The sequence below is a fragment of the Apostichopus japonicus genome, chromosome 15, assembly GCF_037975245.1.
Source record: "Apostichopus japonicus isolate 1M-3 chromosome 15, ASM3797524v1, whole genome shotgun sequence".
NCBI classification, from domain to species: domain Eukaryota; kingdom Metazoa; phylum Echinodermata; class Holothuroidea; order Aspidochirotida; family Stichopodidae; genus Apostichopus; species Apostichopus japonicus.
Window position 1 is genome coordinate 23,345,946 of NC_092575.1, and position 16,015 is coordinate 23,361,960.

The 16,015-nt window shown below is 35.9% G+C and overlaps 3 protein-coding genes and 1 long non-coding RNA gene across 5 annotated transcripts in view; 1 reads left to right on the top strand and 3 right to left on the bottom strand.

The window, feature by feature from the left end:
• The window catches only part of LOC139980529 (uncharacterized), a 290,788-nt gene that overhangs the window by 260,122 nt on the left and 14,651 nt on the right, over positions 1-16,015 (bottom strand). The gene's annotated exons all lie outside the window — the stretch shown is intronic.
• The window catches only part of LOC139981411 (uncharacterized), a 45,038-nt gene that overhangs the window by 17,694 nt on the left and 11,329 nt on the right, over positions 1-16,015 (bottom strand). Inside the window, exon 3 of the mRNA XM_071993783.1 lies at positions 2,240-2,997. Coding sequence (XP_071849884.1) covers positions 2,240-2,997 — 758 coding nt within the window. The remainder of the gene's footprint in view (positions 1-2,239; positions 2,998-16,015) is intronic.
• On the bottom strand, positions 6,743-13,217 carry LOC139981566 (uncharacterized). 2 transcript variants are annotated; one of them, XM_071994039.1, is made up of 7 exons: positions 12,715-13,217; positions 11,577-11,808; positions 10,003-10,671; positions 9,554-9,624; positions 8,695-8,760; positions 7,786-8,044; positions 6,743-7,239 (listed from the first exon to the last, which is right to left on the bottom strand). In XM_071994039.1, exons 3-7 carry the CDS (start codon positions 10,628-10,630, stop codon positions 7,118-7,120), a joined length of 1,146 nt encoding a protein of 381 aa, XP_071850140.1. In that variant the 5' UTR covers positions 10,631-10,671; positions 11,577-11,808; positions 12,715-13,217; the 3' UTR covers positions 6,743-7,117. The 2 variants fall into 2 exon arrangements, with proteins under 2 accessions (XP_071850140.1, XP_071850139.1); XM_071994038.1 differs by lacking the exons at positions 11,577-11,808; positions 12,715-13,217 and having other exon boundaries at positions 10,003-10,739.
• LOC139981567 (uncharacterized) lies at positions 13,534-15,728 on the top strand. The gene is made up of 2 exons (XR_011797891.1): positions 13,534-13,973; positions 15,498-15,728. It is a non-coding gene; the product is annotated as an uncharacterized lncRNA (long non-coding RNA).

A 16,015-nucleotide genomic window follows, 5' to 3' on the forward strand; every position in this document is an offset into this window, starting at 1 on the left:
TGGTACATCTACACAGTAAAACATGAGATGTGCCCAAGCATCCTTTCTTGAGTTATCGTGTTTACAAGGTTTTGACAATTTGACCCCTAGTGACCCTAAATGACCTTTGACCTCAACAGAAAACAATAGGCTTCTTATGTGGTACCTCTACACACTAAATATGATGTCTGCCCAAGTGTCTTTACTTGAGATATGGTGTTTACAAGGTTTTCACATTTTGACCCCTAGTGACTTAAAATGACCTTTGACCACAACAGAAAAAAATAACCTTCTTGAACTTGGTCAAAGTTTCCCTTCATGAGTTATTGTGTTTACAAGCTGGGCATCACAAATGCACACACACATATACGTACACACACATATACGTACACACATACAGGTAGCCATCATGATTGCAAAGGTTACGATATTCACCAAAACCAACAATAGGCATCATCTGCTCACCAAGGGCTACCAACATAGCAAGTTTAAAGTTCAAGCAAGTTGTACTTCTTGAGATATATTATGTTTACAAAGTTTTCAGACCTAATATGACCTTTGACCTCCATGAAAAATGATAGAGAACATCTTATCACTAAGGGATATCTGCATACTAAAGTATAAAGTTCAAGCAACTTTCACTTCTTGAGATATCAGGGTTTAAAAGGTTTTCAGCCCTTGATCTCTCTTGACCTCAAATGACCTTTGACATCCATGTAAAACAATAGAGGTCATCTGCTCAGCAAGGGCTGCCAACATACCAAGTTCAAGCAACTTCTGCATCTTGGGATATCGTGTTTACACGGTTGTTAGCCTTTGATCTCTGGTGACCTTTGATCTCTGGTGACCTTTGACCTCCATGAAAAAGGTTAGAGAACATCTAATAACTAATGGCTACCCACATACTAAGTTTGAAGTTCAAGCAACTTCGAATTTTGAGATGTTGTGTTTACAAGGTTTTCATACCTTGACCTTAAATGACCTTTGACCTCCATGAAAGACAATATGAACCATCTTCTTACCTACAAACCAAATTTCAATTTTAGGCAATGTTTGGCTCTTGAGATATCATGTTTAAATACAAGCCAAGGCGTCACATACACAAACCCACAACTAGGTGTGTTTTACATTCAGACCGAAGACCCCATTGTTTTTTCCATTGTTCAAATCCATGTACCCTAACCTAAACAATACCCCATTACAATAGAATTCTTTCGAGGACATGGTGATTTTTTAGAAATCACAACTGAGGTCCTGGAATTCTTTTGTTCAAGTCCTCAGTCAGAATACAAACAAGTGCACCCACACTCAGATACACACACACGCCATCACCATCGAATAGGTTCCTTCTGCCTTCGGCAAGGAATCAAACATTTATGAAGTAGCCTGTCTCGGAAGGGAGAACATTATTCAAGTTGACCACATTCTTCACACTTATTTTCAGGCAGGCTGAACTGATAAGCTTTTGACCACTTACTTGAGGGTGTGACTATTGCAAAATTACTACCATGCTCAGAAAAATCACATGTTTACAATAAATTAGTGCTGAGATCTGTAACCAAATTGCCTTCAAAAGGAATTGCCAGGAATGGTGGAATTACCGTTCTAGAATAGGAATTTAGGCCTATCACATCGAAGGACAGATGTTCAATGATATCAGTTGAATTAATTTTATATTGTGATGTAACATGCTTCAATGTACTACATATTTTGCCATTGCACATGACAAATTCCTTTGTTTAGTTTTGCTAGTTAATGTAAACTGTCACTGATAACTAAACAATTAGAACAATACAGTTTAACTTCAGCTGAGTAGCAACTTCCACATTAAAAGAGCATATTCCACCATGAAATGAATACTCTCTGAAAGTTCTGTTCTTGAAATAAAGGGATTAAAGACTTTTACCTTTGCATGTTCTGATTGGCCTCTCTGAACTACAAATGAACTTTGACCTACATATTAATACAGTGACAGCAACTGTACATCATATGAACTAAACATCATGCTTGCATACTATTCTTGAGACAAATAGCTCTTTTATGTTTATCATTTAACATCTACTTTTAGACATAATAACCATTCCCTTATTTCTGAAAATACATGTTGTGTTTGCAAATGGTAACTTAAAAATTCACTTTACACTAATGGATCAAGCAGAAAGGTATTCTTGTCCCAAGTGACGAAATTTCTCATAAACCAAGTCAGGTAACTTGGTCATCAGTTACAGTATCTATAATCACATGCTATGTGAAGTCTAACCTCTTTTTGTTGCTGAAGTAGTTCTTCATTTTCATCCTTGAATGTCTTCAGTTCATCTCTGAAGTGTTGTCTTTCCTCCTCTGTTGTCTTTAATCTTCCAGTCAGCTGTTGTCTTTTTTCCTCTGTTGCCTTCAATGTATCTCTCAATTGTTGTCTTTCCTCCTCTGTTGTCTTTAATCTTTCAGTAAATTTTTGTCTTTCTTCCTCTGTTGCCTTCAATCTCTCTTTGAATTGTTGTCTTTCCTCCTCTGTTGTCTTAAGTCTTTCAGTCAGCTGTTTTCTTTCCTCCTCTGTTGTCTTAAATCTTCCAGTCAGCTGTTGTCTTTCCTCCTCTGTTGTCTTTAGTCTTCCAGTAAGTTGTTTTCTTTCCTCCTCTGTTGTCTTCAGTCTTCTATTCAGCTGTTGTCTTTCTTCCTCTGTTGCCTTCAATGTATCTTTGAATTGTTGTCTTTCCTCCTCTGTTGTCTTTAGTCTTCCAGTAAGTTGTTTTCTTTCCTCCTCTGTTGTCTTCAGTCTTCTATTCAGCTGTTGTCTTTCTTCCTCTGTTGCCTTCAATGTATCTTTGAATTGTTGTCTTTCCTCCTCTGTTGTCTTTAGTCTTCCAGTCAGTTGGTTTTTTTCCTCCTCTGTTGTCTTTAGTCTTCCAGTGAGCTGTTGTTTTTCATATTCTGATTCAGTTAGTTTGTCAGAGAGTTCCTGCCTTTTGTCTTTAGATTCCTTTAGTTGATCCTTTAGTACTTTCTTGGTCAACTTTGAATCTGAAACAAACATATCAGATGCAAACATGGTTAAACATTGTCTTCCACCCAAGAGATTTAGTGATGTAAATGAATACAGTTCAATGAATCTTAAAAATTGATGTGGGGCAATTCCGTAAAGTCGGACGTACATTTCGGACAGTTTGTTGATCCATATCTCAATGGCTATATATAGGAGATAAGTTTTCATTTGGGTTTTATGGAACATCTACCTTGTACTATTCTTGTATGGAGTTTCATTCCTTGGCCATCCAAATAAACTACAAAAATACTCAAAAAACCTCCCTGTGACGGACGTACCCAGAGAAAGTGACTTTTTCAGATCATATTTTTCTTTTGAAAATTTCTGTGAATTGGGATGGGATACAATTAAAAACTACTATACATGTTATGAAAAAGACTCTTAACTACACATATCAGTAAACAAGCAGTTGAAACCTTTATCACTTAACTGCAATATATTCAAAAATTCCTCTGTGACGGACGTACAATTTTTTTGTGACGGACGTACACGTGTGAAATTATATTGTAAATGTACGTCCGTCACAAACAAAAGTGCTACTTGGTATCCCTAAAATTTTAATTTGTGACAGAGCTTCACCCAGAGTTTCCATTGTTGACAGATGTACACAATAATGCAGCTCATTTACTTGTGGCTAATGGAACAACTTAGGTAAAAGTAGTAGTGAAAATAAGGTTTACCCTCTCACAAAATTTCTATTCTATTGGAAATCTATATTTCACTTTAAGTTGTATGCAAATCATCAATGGTAAGCTCTAGGGATGCACTGGATATCCGGTCCGGTCGGACTATCCGGCCGGATAGTGAGCAATTATCCGGTTCCGGTTCCGGCCGGATAGTTTTCAAAATCCGGCCGGATCTTTTTCAAAATCTGGCCTGAATTATTCCTTAAAAAGATGTTGGTATTCACTTAAATCAATGTAAACTATTTCCAAAATTTAATAAAAACATTCAAAGTAAGGAAAAATTAGGTTTAACATGTTTTATTTCATTTTCTCAATGGTCTGACCCACTGTTTCTAAGATCAACCAAAATAATACTCCTTGTTTCATACTTCTACTTCTTATTAATGATTTTCTTTTGTGTAATGAAAAAATCTGGTTCCGGCCGGATTTTATCCGGCCGGATTTCATGTACTATCTGGCAAAATCCGGTTCCGGCCGGATCCAAAAATTTGGATCCGGTGCATCCCTAGTAAGCTCATTTAAAATTTTGTGTGCATCATTTCAAACAATACATATGTTACACCCCTAGGGTGTTGAAGTTCTCTAGTGGGTCAGAATGATGGGTCTTTATTAACATTAAGATGGTATGAGCACCAAACCATTTTTCTTTCACTTTTCTTCACACCCTGTTTATTTACTTGACAATTTTTTTTATTAAAATACATGGACTGCAAGCTTCTGTATGGATGGTATAACAGCACATTTCAGCAAACAAGAAATTCAGAACTTCAGATGTGTGATACATTGTGTTGTATTGCTTCAGGAGCTCTTAGTCTGTGTTGACATTGGATCCCCTGTTCTTAGTCCTGTGTTGACAATTTAACCGCAAATATGTTTCCAAAATCTCCTATAGTGTTCACACTTGAACTCATGCTCCAGCTCTGATTTCCCACTCTGAGTCAATGAAAAGGAAGTTACAATATTTGTATGGTGACTCTCACAAAAGTGCAAATGCACAAAGTGTATGGCAAATTTCTAATAAAGATGAGTGTCACTAACTTCTGCATGCAATGTATATAGATTCAAGATTGCGGTGAAAGTGGGAGAAAGAAGTCAGTGTTATAACACTGTTATAACAAGTGAAGTCAGTGTTATAACCAGGGTGTGCATACTACAAATAGCTATTCAGCAGTATTGCTGAATAGTTATGAGAGCATTTACTTGCAATACCTGTAGTTCTTAAATATCTCATGTCAAGATACAGAGATACAGTGGCACACCCTTGGTTAGTATAGCAACTATGAAACATGTATAAAAGTAATACAAACAAACACTGTGAAGTAAGAACCATCTGGTAACTCTGTCCACCAACATAAAACTATGAGCACATGTGGTTCAAAATTAACTTTTCTTCCACATAATGATACCTGAAACCCAACACAAAATGGAATGAACCTAAAGCAAATGTAGAACAAATTACATCAAAACAATAACATGCATACTACAGCAGTACTAAATTGCAATAACAGTTCTTGATGACTCTCAGACAATCTTCCTTCTAAAACTGATTTATTATTTACTCAAAACTAGTTGAACACAGTGTAACATATACAGTATATATGTTGGATATTGAAAGGAAACCTCATGGTCAGAGGGAAGAACAAATGGCAGAACTACAATAAACAATGTTGTACACAAACAAATAGTTTGTAGCTAATAGTTCCATATATGTCCATGGTTAATTTGCCTAATAGTGCGTGGCACAGGCATGGTGTTTTGTAGTTCATTTGCCTTGATCTCGGGTCACCTTGGTCCCCCGAGTGTTCACACTCAGGCTGGAACTGATATCCCCAAAACAGGGGACCAACATGTCGCGGTCTGACCCTGAGTAGGATAGTATTTACACTAGGATGTTGATCTCGAGCAGGGGATACAGTATGATTCGGTCCTATCCCCTCTGTGTGTTTTCTGATGTGAACAAGGCTTTTAGATGAAAGTGTTATATCAATGTAGACAATAGCATACTGTACATGTGGTTCAATACCATGCCATTTCTTTGATATCTTGCCAAGTGCTAACCAATAACACAAATATATATGCTAGTTGACACTGAAGTATGCAATGTTTGCATACCACTACATTTATGCTAATGAAGCAACCACAAGACTACCTAATATCTGTGTTAATAACTAAATGGGTTTGATTATTAAATTCAGAGGTAATGTAGTGATAAACATGTTAAAATACATTGTTTATCTAAACAAAAATAACGTGACGGACGTACGTGTGACGGACGTACGTGACGGACGAACAAAAATACGTACGTCTGTCACAGCATTTTCTGAAAAAATAAAACCCTAGGGATTAAAGGCACATCATGTAGTTATTGAGTGTTCAAAATGTGCATTGAATTGTAGATGTCTTGAAATCTGGGTACTTTCTTCTGTATGAAATTTTAAAAATGTGATTTTTCTGTGACGGACGTACACATGGCAATTTACATTTGTAAAAAAAGTTATTCTCAGAAAACTGAAAATCCCAGCAACTTTATCTGTTTTTCAATTGAATCTATATATTATATCACTTCAGCAAATCCAAGAATATTTATTCCTCTGAAGATACACAGGCAAAAATAGGCACTTTGTTTTTGGGTGATTTTTGTGAAGCAAATTTGAGATTTTTTCCGTTGACTAATACATACCTTAATCTGCATGTAAACAATGTGTTCTGTGAAAATTAGCTAAATGTTATGAAACTTCATAATTTCCCTTACCTAACACGAATATATTCGATAAGTATTCGATAAGTATTCGAAGATTTCCTTAGTATTCAGAGAATGTACCATATAACACACAGTACAAAATAAGTATTCGAATACTAATACGAATAACTATAAGCCTTCGTCAGAGCCGAATTATGTTAATGAGTTAAGTATTCGAATACCTATTAGGTATTCGAATAGATATTCGAATAGATATTCGAATAGGTATTCGAATAGCTATTCGAATAGCTATTCGAATAGCTATTGGAATAGTATTGGAATAGCTATTCGAATAGCTATTGGAATAGCTATTGGAATAGCTATTGGAATAGCTATCTGACTACTTAGCTCATTTACATATAAGTATTCGCTCATTTAAATAATTCGGCTCTGACGAATACTTATAGTTATTCGAATACTTATTCGCTAGTATTCGAATACTTGTATGCTAATTAGTTATGTTATGAAGGCTTAACAGGTTTCTGAATACTTACTCGAATACTTACTGAATACTTGTATGCTAATCAGTTCCAAGGAGAGTTAGGATTTGGCCAGCTTGTTGTCCTAGCTCCTTGATTAAAACTCACCAAACAAATAATGAGAATAACCAGAATTCTGAAGCCTCCTTTTTATTCAACAAGTATAAAATTACAAAACAAAACAAAAATGAAACTACAGCTTCTTCAATTTCATATCTCTCCGAGCATTTGTGCACTTGTACGCAAATCGTTTGTTAATTTCTTGTGGCAGTGGTTCTGGCCACTGATTTCTGCCACACATACTGTGAATGTACTCTGAAAAAAAACATAAATAGAAATAATTAATAATGATACAGCACAAATATACATTGGCACAATAACCACCCACCAGAACAAAAAAGGTTATAGTTTCAGTGCATAATACAGGGACTTCGCGACGCGGGAGAGGGATAGGTGGCTTTAGCCCCCACTTTTTTGCAAGCAAGTATGTTTACACATGTCTTACAACATGTCACAAAGTTTATATATAACCTTACTAGCCCTCCCCCGCCCCCTATAATAATTATAAAAATGATGCTCCTTGCATATAACCACATATGAAAAACAGAAATGTAATCACATTTAACTCTGCATGCCCACCACTTAAATGTTTTGCAAAATAAGAGCCACTTCCAATCTTTTACATTAAATCCCTGCATACTCATTAATATGCATGAAACCGCCTCCATATTTAAAAATAGGACTATCAGGGTACCATGTGTCATTCTTGTGCTAGTAACACACGCTACACTGGAACCAAATTTTGTGGAAAAAGTTTTTAGATCCTAAGTTATCACTTATTTATTAGAGCATATTAAATACCTCTCAATGCAGCAACTTTATATCCTGCCAAAGGTTTTCTGTTCCCCCCAGATTTTCCATCTTTCCGCAGTCCAAGTCCAGACGATGCAGCCAAAACATCTATTGGAAATATAAGATCTATGACTCCATTCAGCAAAAACAATGGTGCCTCCTGTGGATCTTTCTTTAGAGCCTTCTGCTGAATGGAGTATAGCTTGGTGGGCTCGACAGTGATATGGGAGAAGCGATCAGTGTCATTGGGATCCCTGATGAGAAGTTGCTGCAAGAAAAAAAAATCTACATTTATTTTCAGTTTGTTACAATTTCAAGGCCCTGTAGTCAAAGAATAACATAAAAATGAAATTAAGAGTGCAAAGTTAAATTAGGAAGAAAAGGACTTGAGTATGAAATTTTGAGATTTTATGGAAGAGATTGCATGTAGGGTGAAAGAAATCACCCACATGTCTAGTTGACCACTTAACATTTCAACTCTTTAATTAAAATCATGTTGTCCTGATGGTTGGTTGGTGTAGTTCCACATCCCTTTATTTAACAGCTATGGTAATATATAGATGAGAAGAATCTATATACAATGGCATGATATGATAAACATAAATGAGACAAATGAAGTGGGAAGAAACCGAAGTACCCTGAAAACCTACAACGTCAGGTCAGTCTCACACCCATGCACATGTGAAACATATAATATTAAATTTCAAATATTAAATTGAAGTAACACGCGGAACAAGCTATTTGATAAACAAATCATTTAGAAAGGAAAACTGAAGGGGTAGGGAAATGGGATTGAGGTACTGCAGGAGTGATCAATCTTAAGTTTTGAGGAAGATGGTATCAATTTTTTAGCAGAATGAAAAAGAATTTAGCCATTGTCACTAAAAGAACCAATACATATGAAGACTTTTATCTTACCTTATGCACTGAACCTTCTCCTAGGCTTGTGTCCCTGGAAACTTCAGAAAGCTCTTGACTTTGGTTCTGCCAGAAATAATAATGAAATACTAAATGACATAAGTTAACATTATGCAATATTAGATCAAGTTAGCAGAATTTTGACGGAAAGTTTTGTTACTTCTAATACTGTGACAACTGCTCGCTTATCACTTAAATCAGGCTTTTGTTGATAATTTTATATAACACTTTTTTTAGTTTTTCTTTCTTATCATTTAAACTTTGTTTCTTGTGGGCCTACAAAAATTGAGCAAATTTGTCATGAACAAAGGAGCATATGAGTTCTATAAACACTTTTGTCATTTTCTCTGTGGAAGTAATCATGCATGATTAATTGCTAACCACTCACATTTTATTTGCAAGTAGGTGTTGGTAAATTACTTTTTGTTCACAGCACTAGTTACTTCCATTGTTTTATAAGATTTCAAAGCAATTTAGGTAATGTTGACACAAGCATCCTTCATTCAGTTCAGTGCTTAAAGATTTGTGAACAAGTAGCCACAACATGAGCTAAATTGAGGATGAAAGTGACAAATCAAAACTGGTTAAAACTGACTTCTACAGAAAGCAAATATTTAAGTAAGACACCATTATTGGTTTTCAATCCTGAACAATTGAATAACCATTATACCTTGAATACCCTCAGGGTTGGATTTTAGAAAATACATCTTTATACATATTTCTGTGGTGTCCTTGAGCATGTTGTAATGAGACTCTGATTCATGTGGCCTACATAAAACAAGAGTTCCCTGCTGAAGGAACAATTGGAACCAAAAGTTACATGTATTGCAGAGAAGGTAAGGGATAAATATATACTCACCAGAGTGTTTGATTTTCTGGATGGTTCCAACAGTTCACTAAGTTTGCGTAGGTGAAATAAAACCTCTGCATCTGTTGAGAAAAAGATGTACAGTAAATTAACAAGAGCAATAAATATACAGTAATTAGCATGATGCACTGTTGTTTCAACCAATTTGGTATATTATGGTGCCTTTTTGTGAAATCTACGTTTCTTGCACCACACAGGCCCCGCTAACAGCAGTTTTCTCCAACTGGCCTGTTGGGCACAAGGTTAATTCCATGTGAAATAACTCGCTTTAACAATATTCCCTTTTAGCTTGAAGTGATAAAATAGCAAAGAATTGAAGCAAGTTTATCTATTGTTTTTTCAGAGGGAATCATTTGTTGGGTTAGTGGTAGTGGTTTCACACTACTGTTTCAGATTAACCATTTACAAACAACATAAAAACTAATAAATGATTAAAATACCTGGTTTAGAAGAGCCTTTTGCAGCACGCAATGCAGCATTTTCTTCCAAAAGGGCTGCGTTTTCTCTTTCAAGAACTTCTACTCTAGTTTGCAGTTCTACGTTGCTGTTCTCCATGACAAAGTCATGGATGACATCATCGTCATCGAGTGTCATTTGGCTTTCAAAAATCGACCAATGTGGCTGTTTGGTGGTGGGTTGATGATTAACTCTGGTTTGCTGTCGCATATTGAATGAAGAGGCAGTGATAGGCTGAGTTGCATAGGAAGCTGGAGAAGATGCCCTGGCAGGGGTTAAAGATGCATATGTGGCTGTGTGTTGTGTTGGCAGATGGGTATAGGTTGGCGAAGACGTTATGGCAGGTAAAAATGTTGTGGCTGGTGAAGTCATTCTGGTAGGCAATGACACACTGGCGGGAATTGGCAAAGAAGCAGGCAAAGATGTACTGGCTGGCAAAGATGTACAAGCTGGCAAAGACGTACTGGCAGGCAAGGATGTACAAGCTGGCAAAGTCGTACTGGCAGGCAAGGATGTACAAGCTGGCAGGGAGGTACCGGCAGGCAAAGTCGTACTGGCAGGCAAGGACGTCATTGGTTCTTCCATTAAAACTGAACTGAATCCAGCCAACATGTTTATCGAATCAGTTACCTTCTGTGTAGATGCAGAGGGTGCTGTAAGAAAGGATAAATACATGTTTCACTACTTAGGATCAGTCACGACACTGCATTATCACAACATTTGTTTTCCCCATCATAAAGAATGACCTTCTATGGATGTTGCGACATACCTTATCAGTGTTTTAGCTAGGTTCAAAAGCGTATGACACATTTTCCTTACAGTAAAGGTTTTTTTTATTGATTTTCAATGCTATAATTATTGAAGGTGCAACACATTTTGTGTTAGCAATCTGTAAGCTTACTGTGCACAAATTCCTTATTTTTCAATTTCTTTTTGTGTTATTTGGTCAGCATTGTGCGACATTTTTGCACAAAATTAAGCTGGCTTAAACACTGTACCTGATGACTCATTCTCCAGGCAGATCTTGAAATTCTTCTAGTCACATACTTAAGCATTCAAATGATTATGATTAAAGAACAACTGCAATGTGGTTTCCATAACTTTTTTTTTTTTGGTGTTACAAAATACACTTAAAACAAAACATCAGCATTACTGTACATGCATGTTGTCAAATATGTGACTATAAACCTCCCTTTAGACTTAATGTCATACATATGGCAATACCCTCCCCAAGGATCATCAACATGCACTTGAGACATATAAAAGTCAGAGTGAGGGATGAAGGTGTTTTTAGAGATTTGGTTATTTTTTAGATCATCCTTTCTTATTTTCCTTGAAATGCAACATTTGGTTTATTGTAAATTGGTATAGAGAATATTTATTTTGCAAAAAAAATAAAAATTGGCCTAGAATTTCTGGTCCAGACTGCCAAGGAAGTAAACTACACAAAAGAGACTAACTTCCCGAACTAGTTAACCAATTATTGACAGTGCACATTTACATTTAAAAAAAAACTTGAGTGTGAAGATTTGTGGGGAAAAAAGCCAATAAAACCTACCTCTCTTGGCGATCTTTACAGGTTTGTCTGTAAATTCTTTTTACAGTCTTTACAGGCTGTTCTGCATCAGAATTATCTGATGATGCGACCAGCTTCTGGCTTTTCCTTCTTTTTCGACCTTTGGAAGAAACATCTATATCACCGCTTGTAGCAGGTACATCAGCAGATGGAAGAGCTTCACTTAACTCTTGTTCCAACCTCTCCTGTGCAACCCTCAGAATATCTTTGTCATCTTTGAAGACAAAAGTATGAAAATAAAAACTGGTATAAATGCCCAGAAAATTATCAGGTGATAAAAAATGTTCAACACCATGCATGCACTCATGACTCATTCATAGCTTTAAAGCTTCAGTTATTGTGATTTTGAGAAAGACATGCAAAGGTCTTTACAATCTGCTAATCTTCCAACACATCTGACAAAGCACACTGCCTTGTTTACAATCGTTCTGTCAGATTCAAAACACATCCAATTTCCTGTGCACATGTGTGTTCAAATTAAGCCACCTATGTTCAGACGATGCTCAACAAGTAGGTAGATTTCAGGGGAAATTTACCCATTTGTAAAAAAAGATATTAACAGAAAATTTGATGGCAATTAGATTTTGTACACAAAATTTTAACCTATGTTTGTTCAACTTAATTTAAGGTGTTAAAATAATACATGGGCCTAAAAAGTTACAGAAACTGCCCACATGATTCATTGCAAAAAAAAAAAAAAGATTTATAACGCTATTTCAATGGTAATTAAAATCTCTGTAGCACGGTAAGAGACACGTCAGACTTGAACGTGAAGTACGACTAGGCCTAGGTAAAACTAGGAAAATCCAAGTAGCCTTCTGAATGTTCAAGTAATTACCGAACACATAGGCATTGCCCCATGCACCCATAAGAATAAGCTAAACTGTAGTAACCCTATAAGTTTAGGCCTCAACTAGAAATAATCTACTCATGTAACCTTGCCTTATTTTAATTTGAATATTTATTTTATTAACTGCAAATAGCCTAGGCCTATGCTGTTTAGTGTTTATCGTTGCACAAGACAGGAGAAAATTAGAAGTTGAACTTGGTTATTGTGCCACTGTCAGAAAGTTTCAAATGATTACACATAGAAATGAAACAGAAAAAAAGGTCAACATACCACTTATTTTGATGATTTTTCCAGAATACGGCCCCTTTCCTCTCCACTTTATCAAGCAGACTGCATTTTCCATTGCATTTTCTTTGTCCATCACCGAACTTAAAGGCTCTGTACTAACTTGTTGATCATTAATCCAATAAACAACACATTTTTGAGGCTTGGTCTTCTTCGATGGGTCAACAATATTTTCCATATTCTTTGATAACTGCAGCAAATTCTGAACATTCATTATTGGATATTTTGGCCTAGGCCTATCGCCGTTGGATAAAATTATATTCTCTTCCAAGTTCCAGCCTAATGTTAATAATGTTCAGTCTACCACATGTTAGGCTGCAAGGACTGGAATAAATTTAGTCCGACTCAAAACTGAAACTTTTATTTCTGAAAGCTCAAGTTCAATCTGCTAATAAAAGTTAAATAACATTCACGAGGAATAAAAATTTATTGAAAATGGAATATTAAGCACTGAATACTAAAACAGTAGGTCTATGAATATGATCGGTGAGATTTTAGAAACGCTTCAGTCCGTCAGTCTTTCAAATCTTCCTCGGTATATTACCCACGCCGCGCCGGCGCACTTCACCTTGGCCAGAAAGCGTATTATAAGTAATACTATTTATTTGTTAATTTGAACATAAAATCTTCCGTTATTATTTATTTTTATATAATCCTTAGAAATAGGACTATATTTTTATTATGATAGTGGATGACATTAGAAACTCAAAATTTGCCGTTTAATATTAACAATTTTTGTCATGATCGAATCCTCTTAATTAGTAGTAGTAGTAAGTTGAGTTTCGTCTATCCTAGGGCCTACATGCTCAGTGATTAACCGACGCCACGTACCACGATCTTGATCCAGCCTGACGCGACCGGTATAAGTCCTGTTGCTCATCTGTTTGAAATCCTTAGAATTTGTGGGCAGTCAATAAGTTAGGCTCGCATTGATCGGGAAACTTTGAAAGTAAATTGGCCCTGCAGTTTTATTTCAAAATAATATGAAAGACCTGCAAATATCATCATCAGTGTCACTGTCCGCGTCACACTGCAGTGGGCTAGCCTAACAAGTTACATGCTAGACTTTAACACAGAGCCTACGCCTGAACAATAACATTAACAATCATGTCTAATAATGGTGTAGGTATAGGCCCCGTTTCTAGCAAAGGAGACTCAGTATCAAGCGTCGCAGAGGACCTTATAGAAAGTGGACTGCACAAATCACTCAGGATGTGTCTCGTTTGGAATGTGAACAACAAGAGGTTGGTGTTTATTTAAAAAATGAAATGTATACTCTTAATCAAATTGCGAATTTGGTTTTATTGTTTCTGGTTTTGTTATCAGTTAAAATACAATTGGGGCACATTTCTCCAGCTGGAGGGGTAATTCTCCTGGTCGGGAAGTTATGTCATCTCATACTAAGCAAAAGGGAAGTACAGGGTGCTAGCGTTTCATAATCACAATATTTTGAAATATTTTTTTCGTAAATTTTGGTTAGGCGTAGGTTAAGGTTAAGTTTAGGCTTGGTTTTACTTTTAGGGTAATTAATTTCAGAATGTGGGTATGAATCATCACGGTCTTACAAATTTCTTGTCATGGAGAAAATAAACTTTCCACTATAAATGCACCTGTCAGGTTGTTGGACATTTTGAACCCTCACAATTTGGACGTTTCGTAGCCTAGGCCTAGTATCTAATATTCCAATTGTCTAACATTAATTTTTAAAGCATTTTTTTAATAAATTTGGGTTGGTGTAAGGCCCAAGATTTTGTTTAGGTTTAGGGTTGGTTTTAGGTACATAGATTTAAGAGTCTGGGTAAGAATCGTAGAGGGTACAAAACCAGGGTATGAAATTTCTTTTCTGAAACTCAAGAATGTTAAACATAATTTCAACAAAGTGGCTATTCTTACAACTATTCGTAAGAATAATTTCCGATTACGCATGCGCAGTTGCTATTTTTATGACCAGGAGTACTATTTTTACGACCAGGAGTAACAATAATTTCCGGTTAGGGTTAGCGTTAGGGTTAGGATTGGGGTTTAGGGTTAAAGTTAGGGTTAGGGTTACCCCTACTACATGCGCAGTTGCTTTATTTACTTTACTGCGCTTGAATTCGCCTTTGTCGTAAGAATAGTTTATAAGTAATTGTTACAACTAGTCGTAAGAATAGCCACGGCCTAATTTCAACTTAACAAGACACTACATGTATGTTCCTGAATAAGGAGCATGTTATTAGCCTTAGTGGTTATGTAGAACTGCTTATTTAAGAAAATTGATAGGCCATTTATCATAATTTGTAATTTTGTAGTTAAGGGAAAGTTCTCACAGTTGGGAAATTTTTAGTTTTTGTATCCAATTTTCAAGTTGCATGGAATGACTAAATCTTAATTGTTTTATTTATAGTACTGTTACAGTACAGTAGCTACAAATTAACATCAAATTTAATTTAAATATGGTAATTAAGCTGTGAAAATGTTTGTTGTTGCAGAGATCACTCAAAAATCCCACCATAATGGATGATTTTTGGTCAAAAACTCTTATTTTTGTTGTGGTGGAAAGAAATGTAATGTTTTTAGTTTTCTAAATTGTTAAGCATATAAAAGGTATATTGTCTGAATTTTGCAAATCAAATAATTTTTTGGCCTAGTACCTACCTACTCAATTGTTTATAACATTGCAATAAATTATGAATGTCCTAAACTGCAATATTGAATCAAATGATATGCTTAAGCTTTAGTAAGATAGTAATCTATTGTGTTTTTTTGTTGTCTTTCTGTTTTATTAGATCAGAACACCCAGTAAAAAGAAGACTTCCTTGGCTGATCCTGTTTTAAGTTGCAGTATAGAGTCTCCAGATGATAATTTTGCCTCAGGGAATATACACTCGATGGATGATGTTGGTGAGGTGACTGAAGAACGTGATGTGCAACCTGATAATTTTCAGGATTATTCCCCACAGAAGGACGAGGATCTCGATGATCTAATAAATGAACTCCATGCCAATGCGAAAGAGAACCATTTTGGAGAACTAGCTGAAGACACCTATGACCCCATTACAGTTTTAGGGAATGATATAATGCAGATAGCTGAAGATGAAGTAGAAGAATGCTCTAGCCACAGTGAAAAAGAAGTTGACCCACCTTTGTACCCCGGATCAAAACGGCGTCTTGGCACCATTGTTTTACTTTTAACATGCTTCATGATTCGTTTTAAACTCTCTCAAGAAACTATTCATTACTTTCTTGTTTTATTGCAACTAATTTTGCCAGACAGGAATTGTCTGATGGGAACATATCATGGCCT

Bases quoted from the DNA above. Each gene is read 5' to 3' on its own strand.
- LOC139981566 (XM_071994038.1), bottom strand. From the start codon at position 10,693: ATGTATTTATCCTTTCTTACAGCACCCTCTGCATCTACACAGAAGGTA. The intron at 9,625-10,002 runs GTATTTTAATCA...TTTTCTCAACAG, and splicing joins AAAAGGCTCTTCTAAACCAG to ATGCAGAGGTTTTATTTCAC. The intron at 7,240-7,785 runs GTATTTAATATG...GTTTTTTTTCAG, and splicing joins TAAAGTTGCTGCATTGAGAG to AGTACATTCACAGTATGTGT.